General features: G+C 37.8%; 1 protein-coding gene across 1 annotated transcript in view; it reads right to left on the minus strand.

The window, feature by feature from the left end:
* The window catches only part of LOC114054133 (peroxidasin-like protein), a 475,034-nt gene that overhangs the window by 288,415 nt on the left and 159,205 nt on the right, over positions 1-27,414 (minus strand). Inside the window, exon 2 of the mRNA XM_027877274.1 lies at positions 6,985-7,056. Coding sequence (XP_027733075.1) covers positions 6,985-7,056 — 72 coding nt within the window. The remainder of the gene's footprint in view (positions 1-6,984; positions 7,057-27,414) is intronic.

A 27,414-nucleotide genomic window follows, 5' to 3' on the forward strand; every position in this document is an offset into this window, starting at 1 on the left:
CTGGGCTTGTACTGCCTGAATGACACTGGGTAAATCATTCTACTTTTCAATGCTTCAGGCAACTCTATAAGACAAGAAGGTTCAAAGCAAGTACAGATATGCTCTAATGGAAGGAATTTTCTCACTGGAAGGAGTTCCTTATGTTTATGAGATTAAGTGTTCATTACCTGCCCCTCCCAAAAATAGTCATGTAGTCTAATTAAATGGGATACATTTAAAATTCATTTCCAGAGATACCAAATTTAGATAATTCATGGTCCCTACCCTCACAGAGGTTTGTTTGGTTTTTTTTTTAATTTTTATTTATTTATTCTGAACTTAAGAAATAAAACAAGGGCAGGGGGAAGAAGATGATTGTACATGAAACTACAAATCTAGTTTACAATCTAGATGGGGATATGATAGACAGAGAGATATACGTGTAAGTGATGGGGAAAGGCCAAGTATGAGTCCACAAATGCCATTTAGAAGGAGTCTACCTGCCAAGACTAACCCAAGAAATATATGAACACAACTATAAAACACTTTTCACTTTTCACACAAATAAAGTCAGATCTGAACAACTGGAAAAATATTTATTGCTTATGGGGAGACTGAGCCAATATAATAAAAATGTCAATTCTACCAAAATTAATCTATTTGTTTAATGCCACACCAATCAAATTATCAAAAAATTATACTATAGAGCTAGAAAAAAATATCAAGAAAATTTATCTGGAAGAACAAAAGCTCAAGGATATCAAGGGAATCAATGAAAAAAAATGCAAAAGAAGGTGGTCTAGCCATACCAGATCTCAAGCTAGATTATAAAGTATCAATTATCAAAATAATCTGATACTGGCTAAGAAATAGAGTGGTTGATCAGTGGAATAGATTAGGTACAAATTACATTATAATAAATGACCACAGTAATTTAGTATGTGATAAACTCAAAGATACAAGCTTTTGGAACAAAAACTCATTATTTGACAAAAATTGCTGGGAAAACTGGAAAACAGTATGGTGGAAACTATGTATAGATCAGTATCTCATACCATATATAAAAGTAAGGTCAAAATGGGTATGTGATTTAGACACAAAGGGTGATACCATAAGCAAATTAAAAGAGTAGTCATATTTATGGATAAGGGAAGAATTTAGAGCCAAAGAAGATAGAGAGCATTACAAGATATAAAAGATAATTTTGATTATATAAAACAAAAAGCTTTTGTACAAACAAAACCAATGCAACTAAAATTGTAATGAAAACAGAAAAATGGGGGTAAATTTTACAACAAATATCTCTGATAAAGGCCTCATTTCTCAAATATATAGAGAACTGAGTCTAATTTATAAAAATAAGTGCCATTCCCCAGTTGATAAACAGTCAAAGGATATGAACGGGCAGTTTTCAGACAAAGAAATCAAAGCTATCTATAGTTACATGAAAAAATGCTCTAAATCACCATTGATCAGAGAAACGCAAATTAAAACAACTCTGAGGTACCACCTCATACCTATTAGAGTGGCTAATATGACAAAAAAAGGAAATTGTTGGATGTTAGAAGGGATGTGGGAAAACTGGGACAGTAATGTTGGTGGAGTTGTAAACTGACCCAACCATTCTGGAGAGCAATGTGGAACTGTGCCCAAAGAGCCATAAAACTGTGCGCATGCTTTGATCCAGCAATTCCAATATTAGGTCTATATCCCAAAGACATCCCAAAAAAGGAAAAATGACCTATTTATACAGAAATATTTATAGCAGCTCTTTTTGTGGTGGCTAAGAATTGGAAATCAAAAAGGTGCCTACCAATTGGGAAACAGATAAACAAGCTGTGGCAAATGATTGTAATGGAATATTATTATACCGTAAGAAATGACAAGCAGGACGATTTAACAAAAACCTGGAAAGACTTACATGAACTGATGCATAGTAAAGTGAACAGAACCAAGAGAACATTGTACACAGTAACAGCAATATTGCTTGATAAAGAATTGTGAATGACTTAGCTATTCTCAGCCATACAATGATCCAAGACAATCCCAAAGGACTAATGATGAAGCATACTCTCTGCCTCCAGAGAAAGAACTGATATTGATTGAATAGAGACTGAAGCATGCTGTTTTTTACTTTCTTTCATTTTCTTCTTTTATTGAGTCTTCTTTTACAAAATGACTGATATGAAAATGTTTTACATAATTGCACATGTATAACCAATATCTGATTGCTTACCATCTCAGGAAGAGGGGAGTGGAGGGAGGGAGGGATAGAATTTGGAGCTCAAAACTTTAAATAAAAATGTTTAAAAAAAAATTTTTAAATAACTAGGAGATCATTGTACACAATAAGAGCAATATGATAATGAAAGACTTAGCTACTCTGATCAATAAGATGATCTAAGACAATTGCAAAGGACTCATGATGAAAATTGTTCTCCATCTCCAGAGCATGAACTGATGAACTCTGACTACAAAATAAAGTATGATTTTCTCAATTAAAAAAAAAGAAGTGTTATATTGGATTCATCTGATGAAAAGATTAGTCAAGATCTGGCTCTTTGAGCATTTTATTCAGTGGCATGAAAGTTAGCTTGTCCTAAGGAATATAGTGTTGCACTCCTAGTTAGATCCCATCTCTGATACTTATCTGGCAAGTCATTTAATCTCTCTGAGCCTCAGGCAACTCTCTGGTTTCACCTACTAAGCTATCCCCTCTAATACTGTCAGTCATGAGGGTTTATGGAAAATTAGGTCAAAATTTGGTTGCCCAGAGAAGTTCATCAGCATTGTACATCAATTTCACAATGGAATGCTTTGCCTGGGTTCTGGAATGCATGATTCTCATGCTCTCCCAGTCAACAATGGAGTGAAACAAGGCTATGTGCTTGCTCCTCTGCTTTTTAGCATGATGTTTTCAGCCATGTTGTCAAATGCCTTCAATGAAGACAAACTCAGCATCAGAATCAGCTATTGCATTGATGGTGAATTCTTCAATTTGAAAAGGCTACAAGCCAGGACCAAAGTGGAGGGAGTGTTGGGGCATGATTTTCTGTTTGCAGATGATTGTGCACTCAATGCAGCCTCTGAAGCTGAGACACAGCAAAATATGGTTCGATTCTCTGCTGCTTATGCTAATTTTGGCCTAACAATTAATATGAAGAAAACACAGGCACTCCATCAGCCAGCACCAATGGATAAAATTCCTAGGTTCCTAGGAAAGTTCCTAAAGTTCCTAGGAAATCATGGATCTTTCATTAATTCAGTGCCTTATTTTGAATACAGAAGTGGATATTATTAGTAGTTTGAGTATTTTATTGATATTTCAACACAAAGTTATATTTTCCTTAAGATTTGTTGTTGTTCAGTCATTTTTCAGTCATGTCTGACTCTTCCCCCATTTGGGGTTTTCTTGGCAGAGATATTGGAATGGTTTGCCATTTCCTTCTCCAGCTCATTTTACAGATGAAGAAACTGAGGCAAGCAGAGCTAAGTGACTTACTCAGGGTCACACAGCTACTAAGTGTCTGAGGGCAAATCTGAACTCAGGTCTTCCTGACTACAGGCCCTATGCCACCTAGCTGCCCTTCCTTTAGATACATAATTTCAAAGCATTTACTGAATTAACTGTGATTTTATGTTTTCCCAGTTCTTTTTTCCTATCAAAACATATCATTTGTTCTATAATGAAAATCAGCAGGAAAAAAATTGTATTAACTTAACAAAAATCTGTTTTACTGAAAACATTTTGAAAATGTATTTATTTTTTTAAAAAATCAATGTTGCCTGAATATCTAATACCCAAATATTAAAGAAATAAAATAGCAAAAAGATAAGACCACATATGCTGCTTATTGATTCTTACCTAATTTTTAGAAATTTTGCCCTAGTATTAACTTATATATAATATTTTGTAAATAAAGAGGGAGAAGGTGAGAGAGAGAGAGAGAGAGAGAGAAAGAGAAAGAGATAGAAAGAGAGAGAGAGAGAATGCTTTAGAAATCATTCTTTTGCCTTGGAAAAAATAGGCTTTGGTAGTTGCATGCATGAGGACAGTTTCTTATCACTATGCATAATTCTTACATAAATAGACCATTTTCAAGGTCATTCACAAGAATCTCCCCGATTCATTCATGTATTCTTTCAGAAAACCCAGATTTTGACCTCCTAAAAGCATATTTCTTTTCAGCAATAATCATCATTTTCAATTCCCTCAGCTGAGGCTTCCTCCCTTACAGTGCCCTGGCAGTATTTTGATGTCATTCATTCTGTAAAAAGAGGCCCTTTGAGCTAAAGGGAAAGAGGGGAGCATCTATGGCTGGTCTACTTGAACCAAAATATGATAAATTCTTATTTATTTTTCAGGTTCCAAATTCCTATGACTATTTCAAAGATTAAGTAATTTCTATTTCCTAAAACTCTACTCTGATGACTTTTTGTGGCATGGAGATGAATATTTGAGTGCTGAGGGTTGTGTGGGCAGCATAAGCTTTTTAAGTGTTTATCAAATTGAAAAGACCTTAAGTAGAGACCAGGAGATGGGGATAGTTTCAGCCCTACCTTTGTTGAGAAATCTTCATCACCTGACCACCAGTTAATACAAGGCATTTTCAGGCTACAGTACCTCATTCAACTGTCTACTAAGGCAAAGGCATTTGCAACCCACATCCAGAAAGGGTCTATGCAGCTAAAGGAGGTCATAGGTCCTTGAAACAAGAAGTGGAGTTAATCATTTTTAACCAATTATATCACTATTTTTCATTCATTTGTGATGACTTGTCATAATATTTCCTTGCTATCATACTGGTATGATATCCAAGTGGTTAGCTAGGTAGCACAGTGAATAGAGTGCAGGGCCTAGAGTCAGGAAGATCTGAGTTCAAGTCTGGCCTCAGACACTTACTAACTGTGTGACCCTGGGCAAATCACTTAGGCCTGTCTGCTTCAGTTTCCTCATCTGTAAAATGAGCTAGAGAAGGAAATGACAAACCACTCTAGTATCTTTGCCACAAAAACTCTAAATGAGGCCATGAAGAATCAGACATAACTGAACAACAACAAATGATATACAAAATAATTGCAATGGGAGATCAACGTCAAAGATAGTTTAATTGGAAAGTTATATATATTTTTTCCCCACTTAGAACAAGCTTTCTTAATCTTTTATCTGTCATGGATCCCTTTAGCAGTCTGACCTTAAGACCCTTCTCAAATACTGTTTTTAAATGCATTAAATTAAAATACATAGGGTTACAAAGGGAATCAACCATTTTAAAATAGAGCTCTCAAAATATTAAAAAAGAAAAAAAGTTAGACCCCAGGGTCAAAACCTGTTTTCTGTATGAGCTATTTTTTTCTTTATCTTTTGATTTTAGAGAAAAGTTTCCCTGCTCCTAAAATGGAGATAAGAGTTAAAGAGAACCATAACAGAATTTGTAATCCTAGAAGGTTAACAATGTAAGGGACATTTGAAATCATCTAATTGATTTTTCTTTATTTTCAAAATGAGGGAACTGAGGCCAAGAGAGCATAAGATAACAGAAAGTCATACAGCCTAGCTGGGACCATAACTCAGGATAGAAAGGTCACATGCTATAATGCAAAGACTAAAATCACAGTCCAACATCTCAGCGATTTCTAGGTAAGTTCCATCTATATCTTATAGTTACTTCACTTCCATTTGCTTCCCTATAAAATGAAAGGTTGGACCAGATTAAAACCCATTTCAGTTAGGTCTCTCACCTCTTTGTTTCCTACCTGGAGTTAAGACTACTGAAATATTCTGTGGGTCACACCTTAAAGATGACAAGCACTGCTAGCCTGGAAGAGGAAACATTTGCACTGTACTTCCCCCTTCCATGACCTTTCCCCAACCCTCCAAAAAACAAAACCGAACAAAACAACAACAAAAAAAAACCCTACCTCCTAGAGCAGGGTGGCTAACAAAGACATGCAAGGAATAAAAAGTGGATTTTCCTGGGATTTACCCCAAGAATTAGCGAATAGTTTCTAAATGGTTCATAAACAAACAAACCATTTAATTATTAAACAAATAAGCTTCAGGAATTAACCAATTAATCTTTGTCCTCTATGTTTTCCATTTAAAGGCTATCTAGGTATCTAAGAAACAAAGAAGACTAAGTAAAGGAGTACACTGAATCAGTCAGGAGTTCAGAAGGTTGACCCAATGAGTCTCTTCATTACCAGGAAGCGAGAGCAACACTGGTTTTCAGAGTCCAGAGCTCCAAACCTTTGCCATATGCTATTTCATTAGCTACCCAATTTCCAGCCAGGGTACATAACATAAAGTAATAGGAACTTTAAAATCCCAAATCTGGGGGTGGGACAAGATCAGGTAGTGGGGTGAGAGATGAAAATGATGTGAAGTTTCCTTCCTCCAACCCTACCTCCTGCTCCATCTGGTTTCATGCAGTTTCTGTTTTCCATTTTGTAGTTTCTAGAGCCCTAAATGTAGTGATGGAGAGATCAACTACTTGGTGAATGAGGAAAAAAAAGTGATTTCCTATCATGCTTACTGTCCTACATCCTCTCACATAGGTCTTACTTCTGACTGATGACTCAGAAATATACCTCCTGAGAAAATTGGACTCTATTTTAACTATTCCATATCCAGATACAAAAGGCTGGAGAAAATGGGTAGAAGGCAAAGGGCAGAATTTTGCTGACTAATCCTACTGCAAATGTCTGACCCCATCTCTCCCACTAGCCTGTATTTACTTTGTTTCTCAATATTGGCAAGATTAATTTCCCATGGAAAACTGAAACCTAGAACTGAAATGGTCCTTTTTAACCTCAAATGAGGTGTTCCTTTTTCAACAAATATATTTGCCTCTTATTTATGGAATCAAGGATCCCTTATAGGAAATGATAGCAAATCCTATATAATGTACAAATATGTAATCAGATAAATTGATATCGGTGTTACCTATGTCTAATAAACACTGTCCACACATAAAATTCTACTAATAAGCCATTAATACTTACAGGGTGTTCAAATTCTTGAGTTTTTTAAAGGAGCCAGATGGAATTTCTCGTATTCTGTTAAATCGCAAATCCCTGCAGACAAAGGGAGGGGGGATGGAGGAGAGGGAGAAAGAGGATCACATATTAATTCCAATTTCATCATTACTTTCAAGTGTTCTAAGTTTTTGAATCTTTTAAAACTAAAACTGTCACCCTTGGTCTTCTTTTACCCATTCACAAGCCTCACCCAAAGCTTCCATGTTTGTTCAGCAAAAATCTTCAGCCAGAAGCCCCATTTTTCTCTAATACCCAAGGCTAAGCCTTTGCAGTGCTACTATACAACTGTACCTTAGCTCTTGTTATGCTTCCAGTCTTATGGGCAGGTGAAAATCATATCCTTAACCCCATGTTTCTAATACTATACCTACAGTAATACCTAGATACTGTATCATTATGCAAATATAAATTAATGTGACAAAGACCTATTTCCATAATAACTACAACACAATAATAATTGGTGCAATTTATCACAAGGTTTTTCATCAGTTTATATAGTCTGCATAGGCCAGATAGCCACTGCTAAAGTGAATAATTAAGCCAATTATTGACATAATATATTTTGTTTGTAGTAGTTTTCTTAAAACCATGCTTGATCAGTGGTCCTCTAAGAAGGAACTAATTCAGGGCAAGTAATATGAGGAAAACTTAATTAACATAGATTCACTGCAAAAGTAGTATGGCTCCATCAAGAGTAGATAATATCACATTAATCTTACTTCCTTTTTTTAATATGTTACAAGACAAGTGGGTTAGAGACATGCTATAGACAGAGCTATACATAGAGTGGGGCAATTGGACTTTGTCTCAGGGTACAAAATTTAGAGAGTTCTGACAGTACATGCACTTTTCAGCACCATAGAAACAAAAGAACTTAGCAGCTAGTTTAAAAGGATAATTAGCTTAAATAGGAAGCTACCAAATGGTAGGCTGGAGTATGCTTCTCCTCTACCCTACCTTTCTTCTGTCATCTCTACCTCTCAAATCTGTCTTCCATGGACACATTTTTTATCATAGTTATTGCCACAGACATAGTATAGTTAGATTTCAGAAATTTTGGACAATATTTCTAATGCTAGCTTTGTGAATAAGATGTAGGGATGTGACCTAAATCATGGAACAGAGAAGTAGGTTCAGGACTGATTGAATGACTGGACCCATTGTGGCAGTCATTAAAGTCATTAACAATTCAATATTAAATTGGAGAAATTTCTTTAGAGGAGTATCCCAGAATCTGTGCTTGATCCTGTTCTGTTTAATATATTTGTCAATGACTTGGATGAAAGAATAAGTGGAATACTTATCAAATTTGAAGAGGAAACAATGCTAGGAGAAAAAATTTGGATGACAAGTCAGGATCTAAAAGGATCTCAAAAGTCTAGAATGTGGTACCAAATATCAAAATGTGTAATGTAATAGGGATAAATATAAATTCTTACACTTAGGTTCAAAAAGTCATGCTCAGAAATGCAATATGGGGGAGATGTGTCTAGAAGAGTATTCTTGTGAATGATATTTGTGCATTTTAATGCACATCAAGCTCAATCTGAATCAATAGGATAACATGGCAGCCCCCAAAAAGGTGAATGCAATCTTAAGTTACATTACTAGAGGCATAGCATCCAAAACATTTGTGGCAGTGTCAGCCTCTTGAGGCCAGGAACTGTTTTTGCTTTTTCTTTGTATCTCTAGCACTTAGCACAGCCAGTCCTTGTCACATGTTGCTTAATAAATGTGTGTTTACTGTAGAGAGTCCCACTTCATTAAGTCCCATTTAGTTAAAGTGGAGAATCCCACTTTACTACCCCACTGACCCCAGTTCAGGAGACATTTGGAGGATGATATTCAGTTTGAAGGATCACATTTCAGAAATGACTTCAAAAGCTCAAGAACATAAAAAATGCAGGATGTTCAGGGAGCTGCCACTTGAGGATCAGCTGAAGGAGACTTAAGCTTGCTACAAGGAAAAATGTCCCAGTCACTGAAGCTGTCCAAAAGTACCAAATGTGATAATGGAGGTAAAACACTTTGAAACTTTAAGATCTATATAAATGTCAGTTATTAATATTTAGATTCCTTGAGAGGTATTTGGTTGCCCCTCACTGATGATACACAAGCAGAGACTGTGTGGCAATTTGTTAAGGATGGTGCAGAAGATATTCCTGTGGAGGTAGAGGTTGGTCTCTCAGGTCCCTTCCCACTCTGAAATTCTGTGATTCTATAAAAATAACCCCCCTCTTGTCCTGTTCCATCAATTATGCTTATTCTGTCTTTCATTATCAATCTCTTGTGCTCCACTGGCTTCTTCCCTTATTCCTCGGAGCCCATTTAATTATCTCTAACTTCCCTCACCTGGAAGAGAGGAAGTCTCTTACTCCCTCAAATGACTATACTATCTGATTTCTTTACTTCAACCCATAGATTATTACATTCACTGCTTTCATTTCCTCCCCTCCCACTCCCTTCTAATCTCTCACAGTCTGATTTTTGCCTGTGAAAGCCCCAGAGTAGCTTTCTTCAAGGTCAATCATTTCAACACACATTTGTTAAGCTTCTACTGTGTACTAAGTATTATGTTAGATGTTGAAAATATGAAAACAAAATCCCAATTGTCAAATCCAATGACCTTTTCTCAATTGTCATATTCCTTGCAACATTGTAGCATTCGTTCATTCTTGACATTATACTCTTCTGGCACTACCCATATGCTAGCAATTCTGCCTATATTACATTCAATGGCTTTGCTTTTTCCTCTTATTCCCTAAACACTGGCATAACTCAAAGTACTCTCCTCATCTTTCCTTCCTCTCTATACAAATCTCCCATTTTACAATCTTATATACCACCACCCTACAATTTAAAAAATCATTTCTATCTGGACAATTCTCCCAAATACACTTCTGATCATGACCCTTATTCTAAACTTTAATCTTGAATTTCCAATTACCTGTTGACCTTCTCTATCTACATATCTTACCAGCACTTTACACTCCAAAAGTCCACAAACTAATACATTATATCAGCTGTCACTACTCCCACCCCACTGCCTCCCCAAACCTACTATTTCTGATTTCCCAGTTTCTATAAATGGTACTATCCTTCTTCTAATCACCCTGGTTCAAAACTTCAAGGTCATCTCTCCAAACTTATTGATCTGTTAGGTGCCAAATTGGATAGGCTTTTCTCAATTCTCATTCTTTGTTACATTTACATCCTTTACCTTCATCTTCTTTATATTATGAACATTTATAGATTACTCCTCCTCTTATGAGGGATCTCTTATAACAAAGTGAAACAGTTAAATAAAGCTAGTAATAAATACACTAACCTCATCTGAAAGTTCATGCAACATTGTAGCATTCACAACTCTTTGGGTTTTTGTGATACAGCTCTCTTTTAGTTATCCTTCTACCTAGCTGACTACTCCTGCTTAGTCTCCTCTGTGAGATTATTATTCATATGATGGATAAGTGCCCCAAGGCACTGTCTTATGCCCACTACCATTTTCTTTCCATATTCTTTCACTTGGTGCACTCAGCAGTTTCATTATGAAACTCATAAATTTCATTATCATCTTCATGCAGATGACTTGCTGATTTTATATCCAGCCTTGGCCTTCTCTTGAGCACTATTCACTAATTGCTAATCGTTTAATGGGCATTTTGAACTGGATATGCTATAGGGAATTAAAATTCAACATGTTCAAACGAGAATTCTATTATCTTTTCCCCATAATCCATCCCTTACAGAGTTTCCTATTTTTGTTGAGGATACTGCTACTTTTCCAGTCACCCACATATGAAATATTAGAATCACCCTCCTCACCCTACATATCAAGGACAGTTACTAAATCTTTATGATTCTACCTCTACAACATTTGTCATATACATCCTCTTCTCTCACATGGTTACCATCCTAGTCCAGGCTCTCATCACTTCTCATCCAGACTCACCCAGGGTGGGGAACCTGCAGCCTTGAGGCTATAGGTGGCCCTCTAGGTCCTCAAGTGTGGCCCTTTGACTGAATCCAAACCTCACAGAATAAATCCCTTTAATAAAAGGATTTGTTCTGTGAAGCTTAGACTCAGTCAAAAGGCTACTCCCAAGGACCTAGAAGGACACATGTTGTCTCAGGGTCACAGGTTCCTCATCCTTGCTTCTAAATATTCCTAAAGCACAAGTCTGCCCTTCTCACTGCCTTACTCAAACTCTGGTGGTACACTATTAGCTCTAAAGTCAAATACAAAGTCCTCTGTTTGGTTTTCAAAGCTTTTAAACAACCTGGATTCAAGTTACCCTTCCAGATTTATTATATATAACAACATCTTACACACTCTACAGATCAGACAAATTGGCCTTCTTGTTATTCCTAACATACTGCACTTTCTCTCTCACATCTGCATCTTTGCTTGGTTTTCTTCAATGCCTGGAATACCCTCCAGCCTCAACTCTGCCTCCCAGAATCCCTAATCTCCTTCAGACTTCAGTTCCTGTGCTATCTTTTTCATGAAGCATTTCCTGAGCCCAGCTGCTAGTACCATCTCCTCCAAAATTACCTGTTTTTACTTCTTGACACATACACTATCTCCTTCAACAGACTCTAAGTCTGCTTAGGACAGGGATTTTCATTTCATTTCATTTTTTTGTCTTTGTATCTGCCCAATACTTGGAAGATGGAGGGCATTTCACAAATGCTTGTTGATTGATTTTTGATATCCCCTTCTCCATTATCCTTCAGCCCCAATCAGTGACCACAAATCCTAAAGATTCCACCTCTATGTCCACTCTCATTGACCTCTGTGTCATTTCTACTAGAAGTATTTAGGTTCATATACATGCTGAAGTTGCATACATCTTTCTAAATCACAACTGTTATCATGTTACTCACTTGAGCAAAAACCTTCACTGATTCCCCATTGTCTACACAGACTTAAGTGGAAATTCTTTACTCAACTAGGTGGTACAATAGATAGAGCACTGGGCCTGGAATCAAGAAGATCCAGCTTCAGACACTTACTAGCTATGTGACCCTGAGCAAATCATTTAGCCTCTGTCTGGCTCTGTTTTCCGAACTGTTAAACAGGGATAATAAAAGCACCTACTTGCCAAGGTTGTTTTTAGGGGCAAATGAGATATTTATAAAGTGCTTGGCATACTGCCTGACACATAGTAGGCACTTAATAAATAGCTTATTCTTTCCTTCCTTTAGTCTAGCATTTAAGATTCAACATACTTTATATCTAACTGACTTTTCTAGTCTTATTAGACACTGTCTGCTACACACATACACACACAGACACACACACACACACACACACAGTCAAACTGAATTATTCTCTTTCCCAAATACAATCCTCACTTTTCCACCTCTGCCCCTTTTTGCTCATGTTATTCATTCCACCTGGAACACCACACCCAGTTCACTTCTCCAATCTTTACTTGTTGAAATCTTACCCTGTGCTTTTAGACTCAGCTTCCAGACAACTTTATTCTTTTGGTCCTCTAAATACCCATAACAATATTATATTTACATTTCCCTTGGGGTACTGAGTACATTTGACTTTATACTTCAGCGATTTTGAATGTATCATACCCCTTTCTCTTTTTGAGGATGAGGACATGTAACTGTGTGATAGCTGTTTAAAAATCAGGTTTCATTATTGTACCCTCTGTAGTTCCTATCACAATACCCTGTCTAGAAAGCAAATACTCAATAAATGATTTTTGGGATGAGTTGAATAGGAAAATTCATTTCAACACACATTTGTTAAGCTCCTACTGTGTACTAAGTATTATGTTAGATGTTGAAAATATGAAAACAAAATTAGTCCCTGCTCCCAAAAAGCTTACATTCAAATGAAAAATTTGTAGATATGTTATCATTATTTTTCACGTATTTTCCAACTTGCAATTACAGCTTTAAAAAAGAAAAATTGTACTTAGAGAAATGCAAAAGATATTCAATAAGAGTAGGGAATTTTGCCACACTCTAGAAACTCAGTCCAGTTTCCTTTAAACCCAGTGAATCTCATTATATTTTCCCTAGAGTCCAGTTTTCCAGAAGAGCCACAATTTCATAGTAGCTAATTTTCAATTAAAATGGGTAAATGATTTGCTGTGACTGTGCTTCATGGTTAAGCAGAAGCCCTGAGGTCTGCCTAAATGCCATGTGTCATCATTTGGTTTACTAAACTGGATTTTAAAATGAAAATATCCAAATTATGTGGGTACCCCCCACAACCTCTTTTAAATGATAAGCTTCTAATGGCTAGTTGTGAAAGAAACGTTTTTCCTGTTTTATTTGTTCACTGAACAAGCATTTATTAAGAACCTACTATGTGCTACTATGAACCTACTATGAGCAGGAAACTGTTCAGTACTGGGGGGTGGGGGTGAGAAGGCATACAGAAATTAAAAAGATCACTTAGATACTTGAACTTGTCTCAAAAAAAAAAACCTACAAGAATTTGTATGCTCAGCAACCCATCAACAAGATGTTTCCATAATTTACTTCTTCAACAATTGACTATCAACTTAACACATCACTAAATTTGCAATATGAAATACCTATTTAACCACCAGGTGGAGTTGCTAACAATTGCACTGATCTAATTAACTGAAAGGGGCTTTCGGAAGTGCTATATTCGCCTTAGTGATTATATATTCTGCCCTGCTCTAGAGGAAACTTCTCGGTGGTGCTAAGGTCTCTGTGGTTCTGGGAGAATAGATGACCTTCCATCCTTCTGATTCTCTCTGGGGATTTGGCGAGTGCATATTTACCCAATCAATATCAACTCTTGGACACTCACCTACTGGAAAACTCCAACCCCTTCCTAAATCTGCTCAATTTGACTTAACCCTATTTCATGTGACCATAAAATAATAAAATTAGTGAAAGAGAGAAATACCTGCTTAACTAAAGCATCTTTATTCTTTGTGTGTGTGTGTATGTGTGTGTGTGTATAGATTTTTTTTAAGGTAATTGGGGTTAAGTGACTTGCCCAGGGTCACACAGCTAGTTGAATGTCAAGTGTTTGGTCTGAGGCCAGATTTGAACTCAGGTCCTCCTGACTTCAGGGCCGGTGTTCTACCCACTGCTCCACCTAGCTACCCCTTTGTATAAAATTGAAAAAGAAAATAAAATAGTACATTATAGAACATGTCTTGCAGCTGTACACTCAACATCTTTTAGACCTCAATCGCCCCCAGTTGAGGGTGCACACTCCAAACCCGAGTTGCAGGACAAAGAGTTCTGTTTTAGTCCCACCATGGCTGCTCATCTTAGAAGTAATAAGAAAAGTATAAGAAATACAACCCAATTCCCAGATGCTATTCAACTCAGGGCTTAAGGGTCGGGTAGGGGTATGTAGATGGAGGGAGTAACCAAGAGCTAGAGCCAAATCTCAATGTCACTGCTCTTCTTTCATAGTTAAGGTGCCAATAGCAACCTCCAATCCTTTTTATAATTGTTTCCTGAATTTGTGTACCACTAGTTCAAGAGAAGGGCATAGGCAAAGGCCGGTCAGATGGAGTGTAAGGGTCACTTCCTGTCAATTGCCATTTTGCCTTGTGTGTGTTTATTCTTCAACTTCCTCCCTCTCATCTTGTGCTCAAGTTCTGCTTGTCTGAAAAGTACATCGTATCCCTCTCTGTCTCTATGGCTTCTTTGGATTTTTAGCTTTGTGGATACTGATCACCAAGCATCAATTAAGCACTAACTATGTGCCAGGCCCTGTGCTTGACTCTGAAAATAGAAGCACAAAGAAGCGTACAAAGATCTGTTCACAAAGAGCTTATATTCTAATGGGGAAGACAACGTGTGTGGGGGAGGGAGGTTTGGCAGCTGTGGATAGAGAGTCAGGCCTGGAGTCAGGAAGACCTGAATTCAAGTCTGGTCTCTGACATTTACTAGGTGTGTGACGTTGGGCAAGTCACTTGGCCCTGTTTACCTCAGTTTCCTCATCTGTAAAATGAGCTGGAGAAGGAAATTGCAAAGTTACTCTAGTATCTTTGCCAAGAAAATCCCTAATGGGGTCATGAAGAGCCAAACATGATTAAAACAGCAGATATGTATATACATAGATATATACATATATATATATATATACACACACATATACATATATACATATACACATATACACATATATATAATATAGACATATATACACACGAATATACTTATGTGTATTTAAGTATATAAAGGATAAATATGAAGGCAATATAGCTAATAGCTAACATTTATATAGTATCTTCTATGTGCTAACCTCTATATACTAAACACTTTATAAATAATATCTCATTTGATAAATACAATTAATTAATAAATACAAAGTAGTTAAATACAAGGAAGTTTGAAAGAGAGGCATTAGCAGTTGGGGGGGTAAGGAAAGACTTCATTTATAGGGTCAAATGGAGCCCTTTACACCTGAAAACAAGCTTGAACTTAACACCATGAAAAAGAGACTTATCACTAGACTGCCTCCCCAGAGTCCTCTCTGATGCCTCATTGTGGCATGGAGGAGACCCTGGGTTTTCTAAGACTATGCCAAGAAGCACAAGCTCTGATATATCCTACCCTGTTATAAAGGCTTACCCTGTTATGAAAGTATAGGTCTGGTGAGAATTTGTATGTCTACTTCTAAGAACCAGCTAAGTTCAAGGTAGCTCATTACCAAGTGGGATATAGGAAGATGCATCTTTTTTTTTCCCCTAAGCAATTCCCTTAGACCTATTGCTGAGTTTAAAGAAAATGTTCAATCTGCAACAGTGAAGAAAATATTCCCAATCATTAAATCAAAGATACCTAGAATATAATATAATAATTTCAAAAATTGGAGTTATATAGATTCTTTATCAGAGTCTCTCCCTTGTCTCTTTTCATTGCCAAGTACCAATCATTTTATCAAATCCCAAGGATACTTTCAACACAAGGGATTAACAAGTTAATCAAAAGGCAGTGTGGTATAGTGGAGAGATAGATGGTCTCAATAACAAGACAGCCTGGGTTCTGACACATATCAGCCTTACTTCTGACACATATTGGCTTTGTGATCCTGGGCAAGTCACTTAACCATTGTTTGGACAGAGACTGTGCTCTAAGACTGTAAGTTGAAGACAAATTGCCAATCTGCATTGGTAGAGGGAGTTTTCTCACCCAAGACTTCTCTGTACCAATGAAATCACAGATGTAGTAGTAATAAGTAATAATCTAGTAAGTAATAAGAAACCAACAGGGGAAAATAGGCATATCTGGGGTCCATTCAGGAGAAGCCAAGAATCAAACAGCAGTGTTTTTAGCTCATGATGAAAGATTGAGCTTTCTCCCTAGAACCTACTGTTCAACAATGGACTAATTACCACATGCAGATATAGGGCAGAGATTAGATTAGATTGTGAGCTACTCAAAGGCAAGGACTATCTTTTGCCTTTTTTCTTGTATCCCCAGTGCTTAGCACAGTTCTTGGCACCTGGAAAGCACTTACTAAGTGGACAGAGCTTATCAGATGACCTATCTTGGGGAAAGGGAGAGCTGAGGCATTTCAAATCATAAAGAGGGGAAGAGATTGGTTCAAAGTCCACAAAGCTAAAACATTAGTCCAAAGTCCAAAAATGAGCACATCAGAATGGTTTGCAAGGTAAACGTAGACTCAAAAACGTGAAGTGGTGAAGGGTCATCGAGACTGATGATGCCTTTGTAGTTGAAGTAAACTTGGAAAGCCTTAGGTTTCTCCTGCACCCCTACTCCCTCCTTGGACTTAAAGGAGTTAAATCAGAGTAAGATGTCCCATGAAATATACTTTCAGAAGGACAAACTCCTTTATTCTTATTTGATTGCAAGGTGATTGACATGCAAATTGAGTATCTGTTCTCACTCGGTAGCCCTCCCAAGGAGCTACAAAGATAAGTAGAGTTGCAGAAGCGTTTTTCAAAGGTCAGGGGGAAAAAACTAAGAATATCTATTCAAATAAACCAAATCAGAATAATTTCACTTGTTAATGTAGTCATCCTTGATTGCTGCCTGACCAGTGTTCTCACACATAATCTATTATCCATTAAATGAATATAAGAAGCAGAAAAATACCCTCATCTCTTTATCATTGACCTGAAATGAGGGAATTGTTCAATTCTACACTTAAGGGGGGAAAATTATTCCCACTGAACACACACATACTTCATTTTTCCAGGAACGCTAAATTTGTATCTTGCTGTTTTCTAAATAATCTTACCCCTAAAAGCAATTTCTCTTTCCAAGCTGCTTCTAATCTATTCAAAGAACTCCAAATAGCTATTTAGGTTGGCTAGAGTGTTATTGATTTTGATGTCTGGGCTGTCTAATATGCCCTTGAAGGGATGGGGTGGAGTCAGGAGATAAATACAATGGTATGAAATGTAACTGGGGCTATCTCTAAAGGACCATAGATGTGGTCTCTGCTGGAAAACTGAACCCCTGTCATCCTGAGGATGGTACCAAGTATTAAGGACATTCCATACTCAAGGATGGGTCACAGAGACTTACTTTTCCCCTGGCTGTCTCTTTTCACTGGGGAAGGGACAAAGATTCACGTCCACAACAACAAAATTTCTTCACAGAAAATCCTTAAACTTCCTGGCCAATGGCACATTCACAAGCTGCTGCAGAAACCTGTTCTGCTGCTACCTCCAGCTTTAGCAGGGTCCAGGCTGACTGTTGCCCTGAGCCATGGTTCTGACTATTTCTTTAATAACAACACCAACAACAACCTGTCTTAGAAGTCCTCTCTTTTTCCCTTGTCTTTGTGAAGTGGGATGTGATTTGACCTTCTTAAAAGAACCTAGGGGAAGTGAGTTCCCAAAGCAAGGTCATAGACATCCATCCTCTGCTCTCTGGAGTATCTGACAGTTGCCAATATCTTTACAATCACCTGTTTTTGACACTGATTTTCTCTAGTGGCAATTATTCCATGCCATTAAGTCTCTTCTTCCTGTCTTGGTACTCCCATTGGTCATTTTCATCTCAGGGAACTTACTTCAGCTGTTACCACCTACTGTAAGATGGTCTTCTTCTGGAGTATAGAACCTTCTTCATGACTAAGCCATATACCAGTAGTATCAAACTTAAATAAAAATGGCGCCCCCTCAACTATACATAAGGATCCCTGTGGACTGCGTATTGACTTAGAAAACAATATATGTTTATATATTCCTCTATTTGTCAATATGTCAACACATAAAAATCAGATAGGAGCTACATTTTAATCTGGTTCAGGACACACTTGGAAGTGTTACAGGCTTCATGCAGCCTGCTGGTTACATATTCATCAGGTCTGCTACATAATGTATAATCTCCCAAAGACACAGAATGCATCAGGGCTTATGCCTATGAAATGCCCCCTGGGTCCTGGTCACAGACAAACATTCCCAGGAGCATAAGCACAGGTGAAAATTTCCCATACCCAACAACTTCTCTCTCTGTGAAAGGATGGCTTCTTCTCCTAGACAGATTATTACCTGTACCACTGGGCAAGGTGACAAGATCTATTAAGCAGAGTATAGCCCTTTTCTAAGGAATAGGCTAATCTCTGATTGGCCTTTCCTTGACCACTTTTTGGGATCCCTTGTCTTCCTGAGGGTCCTCTGAATATCCTGGATATATTGGCATTGCTGGGCTAGACAAATGGGGGTGACATCTTAGGAGAGCATACTCTGTGCTTCCATGTTAGGTAATGGCAATCTCTGACCCCACAGCTTTAATCATTCAGAATTCTCTAGACATCTTAATGGTCACAAACTTAGGACATTAAGTGACATCTTCCTATTTTATAAGTGGTTATTTAATCAAACAGTCTTATCAGCCAAGACTACCAAATTTTCTACAGGATTCCTGATAGGTGGATTCTACTTTGCCCCTTATGAAATACTTCCAGCAATTTCCCATCTCCTGGTCCAAGAAAGATCTCATTTGGCAAAATATGTGGATAGAAGATAACAATAAGCATCCCTCCTACATCATAATCCCTTCATGATCTCAAGTTTATGAGGTGGATTCCACCAAATTGCCAGAAACTTCCCTGGAACTGCTAATAAATCCCTAGAAGAGAAATCGCTTTTCTTTATCAGCCCATTCTAGAGTGATCTCTACTAATTTCCTCATCACAAATGCCACCTGCAGCTGATCTGTCACAAAACTAAAAGGCTGCATTTTAAATGCTAGTTCACACTGACCAAGAAGAGTTAGCATCTGACAAAGGCATTTAGAGACAGGTGGTGATGTTATCGTGTCCTCAGGTGGTGATGGAGTAAGCAGACATCAATAACATGTACAGGCTTTGCTGAAATACAGGCCTGTCAGGGTGAGCCTGCAAATTCTGTACTTGTTTGCTCCACCTGTGAACCACCTGTTCTGGGCTCTCTAAAATGACAGAGGAAAGAGGGTAGGTGTCCATCTTGTGCCAGTAATAACCTTCTGTTTAGTCCGTCAAACATACCTTGAGGTGAAAGGATAGAACAGGCAGAATATAAGAAAAGCAGCCAGAGCAGGCAATGAAAGGCATCTTCATTACTGACTAGGCCTTACTGGAAAACCAATTGCTTGCCACCCAGGGATAGCTTCAAGTGAAGTCACAGAACACCTGACACCCAGGGAAAGAACACATAGAGACGTGTCTGGCTGCCCCCTTACCGATCAGTAGCTCACCAGGGAAGAGCAGAGATGGATCCACTTTAAGGCAATTTCTCCACAGGAAATTCAGACATTGCAGCTGTAATCTTCTTAAACCCTTCCTAGGCCCACCTGAGTCCAACTCTGCCAATGACCCAAATTGCCTAAAGGCCCAAAAAGGAGCCAATTCAGTTAATCTGCTGGGAAGTGGCAATAACCTTACTCTTCCATAAATATGTTGGCTAATGTTGCCCTTAACCACAACGTCTGGACACAATGCAACACAGCTGTGGCCACTCTTCTGCTTTCCCCAGCCTTAGTGTTGACCGAGTCAGCTGTTATCTCTTAAAAAAACAGTGCAGGCTGTCTCTCTACTTGTAATTGATATACATCATTCATTAGCATGAAAATGTGACATTCCATTTTTCCACTTTTACAGCTAGTAAAAATACATATACACACATATATATGAATAAAATATGCAAAGCAATATATGTGGATGTGTATAAAAATATTGATATCAACATAGATACAGACACCATAATAAGATCTGAGAACATAAAAAGGATTTAAGGAAATCATTTTTGTAAAGTTCTGTATAGGATGTGTTGCTCATGCTGTCCTAACAACCTCTTTCCTTCCCCAAAAATGTGTTTCTCCATTACCTAATATATATCCTATCCCAACCTTCAAGGTCTACCTCAAGGACTCCAGCTGTTTAATCATCTTCCCCTTCTCTGAAATCCTACAGGACCTACTGCATCTTCTACCTACTCACTACCTAGTCACATATCAACATATTTTCTTAACTGTTTGGTTTGTGCGTTTGCCTTGTCTCTTCATCTAGAGTCTATTGTCTTGGGGCCAAGGGACTATAACCCTAGTTATGGCTTTCTTAGTGCTTAGCAGCTTAAAGCTATGTACAAAGTTCAATCAATGTTTATTAAGCAAGCCTGTTTTTTTTTAAGTTCCAGATCAGATAAGACTTTTTGAAGTGAGCTAAATCTCTATACCAGAATTTTAATTCCTTTACTGATGGAGGGAGGATACAGATGCAGAAAAACCAGAAACCATTTATCTGAGTCTATAAAAAATGCACTTATGTTTATATTGAAGTATGGAACATAGATTTTAGAATTTATAATAGTTTAAAGAAAAAATGTAATCACACTCTAAAAGTTGTCCTGCCCAATTATTTCTTTTTTTGGATACTCTATTTAAATCACTTAAGCCCTCCCTCTATGTTCTGTGCACAGAATAGAAAGAATCAGCTCTAAAACTAATGCAAAGAATCAGTGGAGAGCAGGCCAGAGGCTTTTCCCACAAATTCCACGGTTATTAATATGTATTAAATAATCAGTTCCTCAGGGTGCCAGGGCATCAATGAATTTAACCAAAAAGTATTTCTTAAGTATCTACATTTCACTAGGTACCGAGGACACAGAGACAAAGTGAAAAACTGTCCAAGCCCTCAGGGAGTTCCACTTATCTAGAGAGGATATAGTGTAAAAGCATGTAAGTACGTATATGATAATTTGAGGAGGGAAAGAGCAATAATAAACAGGGAGATCTGGAAAGGTTTCCTGCAGGAGGTGGCAAAGGTGCTACACCTTGAAAGTAGTTAAGTAGTACTAAGAAGAAAGGGCATTCTTAGGAAGGCAGAGAAGCAGGGGATGCCTTAGGGAAAAACAAGTAGGGTAACTGAAACTGTTACGTGTTGAAAGTATGATTTTTCAAATTGAAGAATGATAGAACTTCGAAGCAGAAAGGGACTTCAGCAACTATCTAACCCTAACTCAACACCATCATGTACAGGTGAGGAAACTGAGGCCCAGAGAAACAAAATGATTTGTTTATACAGCTAGTTAGTGAAACAGGCAAGACCAGAATCCCTGGACTCCCAATGTGACAGCCAGACCAAAAACAACAGAAGAGCAGTCTCCATCCTGCTTAGGGCTTGGATCACAGGGATACAGACAGAAGAAAACAAATCCAAGCATGAAAAAGGTTCCTATTTCTTTGCACAAACTGATGTTAGTTTTCAAGACCAGAAATTCCCCTCGCTCCTGTTTTCCTCAGTTTCTGCACTCAGCACTTCCAGCAGATGTCACTGAAGAGTTAGCTTCTCTTCAAAGTCAAGGAATTGCCATCTCAAGAAAAGAACAAAAAGTGGTTTAATTTGATATAATTGCAGTGCAGCCAGGAAACACCTGCAAGTCATATGGATTATAGAGAATAACTCTAGTTACTCTCACATGCCACTAATATAACTTTTTAACAGGATCAAAGCCACTCATAGATAATGATACTTAATAAAGCCTGATTTATTAAGGAGGGAAGAATGAGGTATGGTTGGGGGGGTGGGGTTGTTTTGTTTTTACAATAACTGAAGTTTACTATTCAAGTGTATAAACATTACTGGCTTTAATTATTCTTGAATCTGCATAGTGTCCTGGCAAGAAGACAGGGCATGAAGTCAGAAGACCTCGGTTTAAATTCCAGCCCTGCCACTTACCTTCTGTGTGAGCTTGGACGAGCTCTTCTGAGCTCTTGGATGACTCTTCTGAGTCTTAATGTCCTGATTGCAAAAAAAAAAAAAATTGTAAAATTGTGGCCTTTTGACTGAGTCCAAGTTTCACAGAACAAATACTTTTATTAAGGGGATTTGGTCTGTGAAATTTGGATTCAGTCAAAGGGTGGCACTTGAGGACCTAGAGGGCCACATGTTGCCTCGAGGCCTCAGGTTCCCCACCCCTGATCTAAATGATCTCCCTTGTCCCTTTCAACTTTAAACAGGTGAGCCTATGGAAAGCTTTCTAAATTGCATCATATTTTTGTTTCCTTTGTAAACAGACTTATTAAATAGAATCAAACTTTATTTGGGGACAAATAAGCATCTATTAAGTGTTTATGTGCCAGACATTGTGTTTAACACTTTATAAATATTGTTTCGTTTGATTCTCACAGTTGGTGTTCAGTCATTTTCAGTCATGTCAGACTCTTCGTGATCTCATTTGGGGCTTTTTTGGCAAAGATAATGGAATGGTTTGCCGTTCCCTTCTCCAGCTCATTTTACAGATGAGGAAACTGAGGCAAAAAAGAGTTAAGTGACTTGCCCAGGGTCACACAGCAAGAAAGTGTCTGAGACCAGATTTGAACTCAGGAAGAGGATGAGTCTTCCTGACTTCAGGCCCAGCACTTTATCCACTGGACCACCTAGCTACCCTTAATCCTCACAACAACCCTGTAAAATAGATATCATTATTATCCCCATTTTACTGCTCAGAAAACTAAGTGATTTGCCCATTTGTCATACAGCCAAAATATGAGGCCAAATTGAAACTTGGGTTTTCTTGACTCCAAGATCAGCACTCTGTGCATCATGGCCACCTAGAGGCCTAGGTTACCTTTCATTTCAAGGTACCAGTTGAGAACTCTTCCTGTTCTTTTTGCCTGTAGGTAAGTCAACAAGCATTTGTCAAGCTCTTGTGTGTTCCAGGCACTGTACTAAATGCTGGGGAAACAAAGAAAGGCAAATGACAGGCCTGCCTTCAATAACACCTCTCATCTTTTGGGACCTAAAAAACCAGAGGACCAAACCTCTTACAGAATCAAAGAATCTCAGTAGTAATACTGCACCTTAGTATGGTTACACGGCTAGTAAGTGTCAGCACTCTTACTTACAGCTTGCCTCCATTTAAGCTCCATGATCTGTATCAGGAAATTACGACATACCACAGCTTACATGTTCCTGGCTAACTGGATTTATTTATTCATCATATTTCATACTGTCTACCTTTAACTAAATTAATCTTCACAAAAGAACAAGGAGTTTAAAAAGATTCTTACAAAGGGAGCTCAAGTGTTAATATCTTCATTTTACTGATGAGGAAACTGAGGATCTGAAAGTTTAAGCACTTCACTAATTAGAACATGGAGAAAATCTATATGTTCTTTTTCAAGGTTGTTGATATAAGGTGATGAACACTAATACTACTTTCAAAAGTTATCCTGTATAAGCTAACAACTGGAACCATTAGTCATTATTGCAATTAAAGTTCATTATTAAGAAAATATGGTAAAAAAATTTTCATTAAAGGCTGAAGAGTAAGAATCAATTCTCACACTTTATGAAGAAAGAAATAAGGAGCTGGAGAGGTTAAATATTTTTCCTAAGTCACACAGCAAGGCAGAGATAGAGCCCCAAAATAGAACTTCTAACTTCTGACCATCCTCCCCATCCCCAAAACCAGTGCTCTTTCTGCTAGAGCACTGCTTTAATCAGATTCCAATAGATAGGTTGGATTAATATCGAAGGAACTATTCTCCTGACAGGATACTCAGTCCCTGGAATTTAAAATTTCCCTCAGGTCTCTTTCTGTTTTGTAAAACAGATGCATCACTTTAAATATCCTTTGTTTTGTTGTTCAGTCATGTCTGATTCTTTGTGACTTCATTTGAGGTTTTCTTGGCAAAGATACTGGAATGGTTTGCCATTTTCTTCTCCAGCTCATTTTACAGATGAGGAGACTGAGGCAAACAGGGTTAAGTGACTTGCCCTAAACCACATAGCTAGTGTCTGATGCCAGATTTGAATTCATGGAGATATCATCCTGATCCCAAGCTCAATGCTCTATCTACTGCACCACCTAGTTGCTCCCTTTGAACTTCCTAGCAGGAGCTTAAACATCCTTATTTTGTTGTGTGTGTGTGTGTGTGTGTGTGTGTGTGTGTGTGTGTGTGTGTGTGAGAGAGAGAGAGAGAGAGAGAGAGAGAGAGAGAGTGAACTTCCAACCAGACTGAAAGGTACTGTAGTGCAGGAATGGCATTTTATTCATCTCATATCTCCCTTAGCATGTAACTCAATGGAAATGACACATGGAAACATGACTATGGACTTGACTTATGATTTCACTGGTATAGGGAACACACCAAATAAAGAAACTCCTTCTGTCAATGCTGGGTGGCACCTTCTCTTCAACATATAATTTCAGAGACTTGCCTAGGCCACTGAGACGTTGAATGATTTGCCCTGTGCAGCACAGTCAGTATATAACAGCAGCTACACTTGAATCCAGGCTGCCTTCGATGTGAGGCCTACTCTCTGACCACTAAGAGTAATGGGATTGGCATCAAACACATATTTAGTAAGAAAGATGACTATTTGCTGAATTAAATGGAATTAAATTTAACTGAATGGAACTCAACTAAACTGAAGAAACTGTTAGGAAGTGACTGTGCTACAGCACAGTAGCTAAACTAGCTGTATGAAGAATGGTCTGAAACAGGGGTGGGGAACCTGCAACCTCAAGGCCACATGTGGCCCTCTAGGTCCTCAAGTGTGGCCCTTTGACTGAATTGAAACTTCGCAGAACAAATTCTTTTTACTAAGGATTTATTTATTAATTTATTATTTAGTAATAACTTTTATTTAATTTTTACAATTATTACTTAATAATATTTATTTATTAATCCTTAATAAAAGGATTTGTTCTGTGAAGTTTGGATTCAGTCAAAGGGCTGCACTTGAGGACCAAGAAGGCCACAGATTCCCCACATCTGGTCTGGGATGTTTCAACATCAGAGCCAAACCTCTATCCCAGTCTCTCTGTTTATAATGGTTCTGCTATCTTAACACAGGAATACCTTTTTCCATATGTTTGAGGGATATAAAGGGAACTCAGTTAGTGACTCTGAACCCTATACATCAGCTTGCTAAGAAACCATACAACAAGGGGCTATTTTACACCTATTATGGAGAGGAGGACAGTTGTTGGGTTATTTTCTTTTTTTCTAACTACTTCCATCTTCAGTGCTTCTGCAAAGCCATTACATTGTATACACTCCACTGCCAAGAAATCACATTGCAACTTCATAAATCTGCTCAATGACGCATGAAACTCAGTCTGACCACTGCTGAGATGGATTCAGTGACTAAAGCTAAACAGCAATGGGACTTGAATTCCCTTAGCATTCATTAACTGAAATGTAAAGGAAGTAATGGTGAATTGGTTGACTCCAACTGAATATCAAGAAGAATCCCTGAAATAATTGTATGTCAAGAGTTCTGAAAGGGAAAGTTATTCGCTGATATTTCCTAATTAATTGTACACTCAAATATTTCAACATTTCACAAAATTACTAAAATTGCTAAATATCTCAACTACTTACAAACAACCTCTCTTATACCCACTCTTTATTTCTGGTCATTCTTTACACTTTCCTGGTCTGATAATTTGTCAATTAAACTATTCTGAAATCCCTTTAGTATCTTTCTTTGTCCAAAATATATACTTATGCTAGTCTATATATACAACTTCCACAAAAACCATCCTTCCTATTGTCAATTCATTACTTCCTTCAACACTGGATACAGTGGGATACAGTAAAAATATACTGGAATTGGAGGCAGAAAGCCTCACTTCAAATGCTGACTGTGTTCCATGCTACATGTATCTTGGGCAAGTCATTCAATGTTTGTTGGCTTCAATTTACTCGTCTGTAAAATAAGGGAATTGGACTCAATAATCATTCAAGTACTTTCCAGTTCTAAATCCTATGCTCCTCTTTTCTATATTACTTTTTGCATTAGGTTCAAACTTCCCATGAATCTCAATCTGTTCCAACTTACCTTGTTGTACCCTCCAATGTTCAACTCTTCTCCTTGACCTATATCTGATAGTTCTCCATATTCATGCCAGGAACATCCCTCTGCTATTATCCTGGACCATTCTCATTCTCAAAATACATACAATTCAAACTCCTGTTCTTCCAGGTGATGACAAAGCTCACATCCAACCCCAATTCTACTTCTCTACTCCAACCCTGAAAAAAATGTATTTTTCATAAATTTTGCATTTACTTACTTCCTTTATTTTGTTCAAATTCCATACTTACTTACGGATAGTCAATCAATCAGAGGTGGAAACTAAGTATAATCTAGTTTCAGCTACCTCTATAAAATCAACAAACAAAGGTTTTAGACTAGATACAAAACAGTATTTGATCATTTGTCAATTAGACTATTCTGAAATCTCCTTAATATCTTTCTTTGTCCAAAATATATACTCATGCTAGTCTATATATACAACCTCCACAAAAATCATCCTTCCTATTGTCAATTCATTACTTCCCTCAACACCAGATACAGTGGGACATAGTTAAAATATACTGGAATTGGAGTCAGAAAGCTTAGCTTCATTGAAAGGTCCTTGAAAGCCATTGAGCAAAATATTAGTAACATTTCACAGGAAACATATTTAGATTAGTTGAGGAAACTTGGTCATGCCTTGTGGGTCCTGTAGAAAAGAGCAAGCCAACTCAGACACAAGAATAAGAATGGCAGCAGAGAAGAGAGCAAAAAAAGAGCCATTCCATCTAAATCCCTGAAATGCTTGGTGGGAGAGAAGAGTCCTGGCCCCAACCATGGTCTTGGTTTCCTTCTCCTATCCCCACCTCACCTTGGCTAAAAGAATTCCTTGGTTTAGGAATTTCTGAGGATCAAAGGATTTGCACTTTTACATCAGCATCCTATTAGCACCCCTGGAACAGCTGACAACAGTATTTACATTGGGAACAAAAGGACAAATATAACACTGTCCAAAGGTGGATTCAGGACTCTACAAGGAGACCAGCAGAAAAGCTACAGCATGCCTAAGGGAAACTGCTTGAGCATCCCACAAAGAGGGACAATGATTGCCAGGAACCAGAAGCTATGAGTTCTTACTTTGCCACTTGTGTACTCTAAGCACAAGC

Source organism: Vombatus ursinus, unplaced genomic scaffold, assembly GCF_900497805.2.
Source record: "Vombatus ursinus unplaced genomic scaffold, bare-nosed wombat genome assembly UNPS02014812.1, whole genome shotgun sequence".
NCBI lineage: Eukaryota > Metazoa > Chordata > Mammalia > Diprotodontia > Vombatidae > Vombatus > Vombatus ursinus.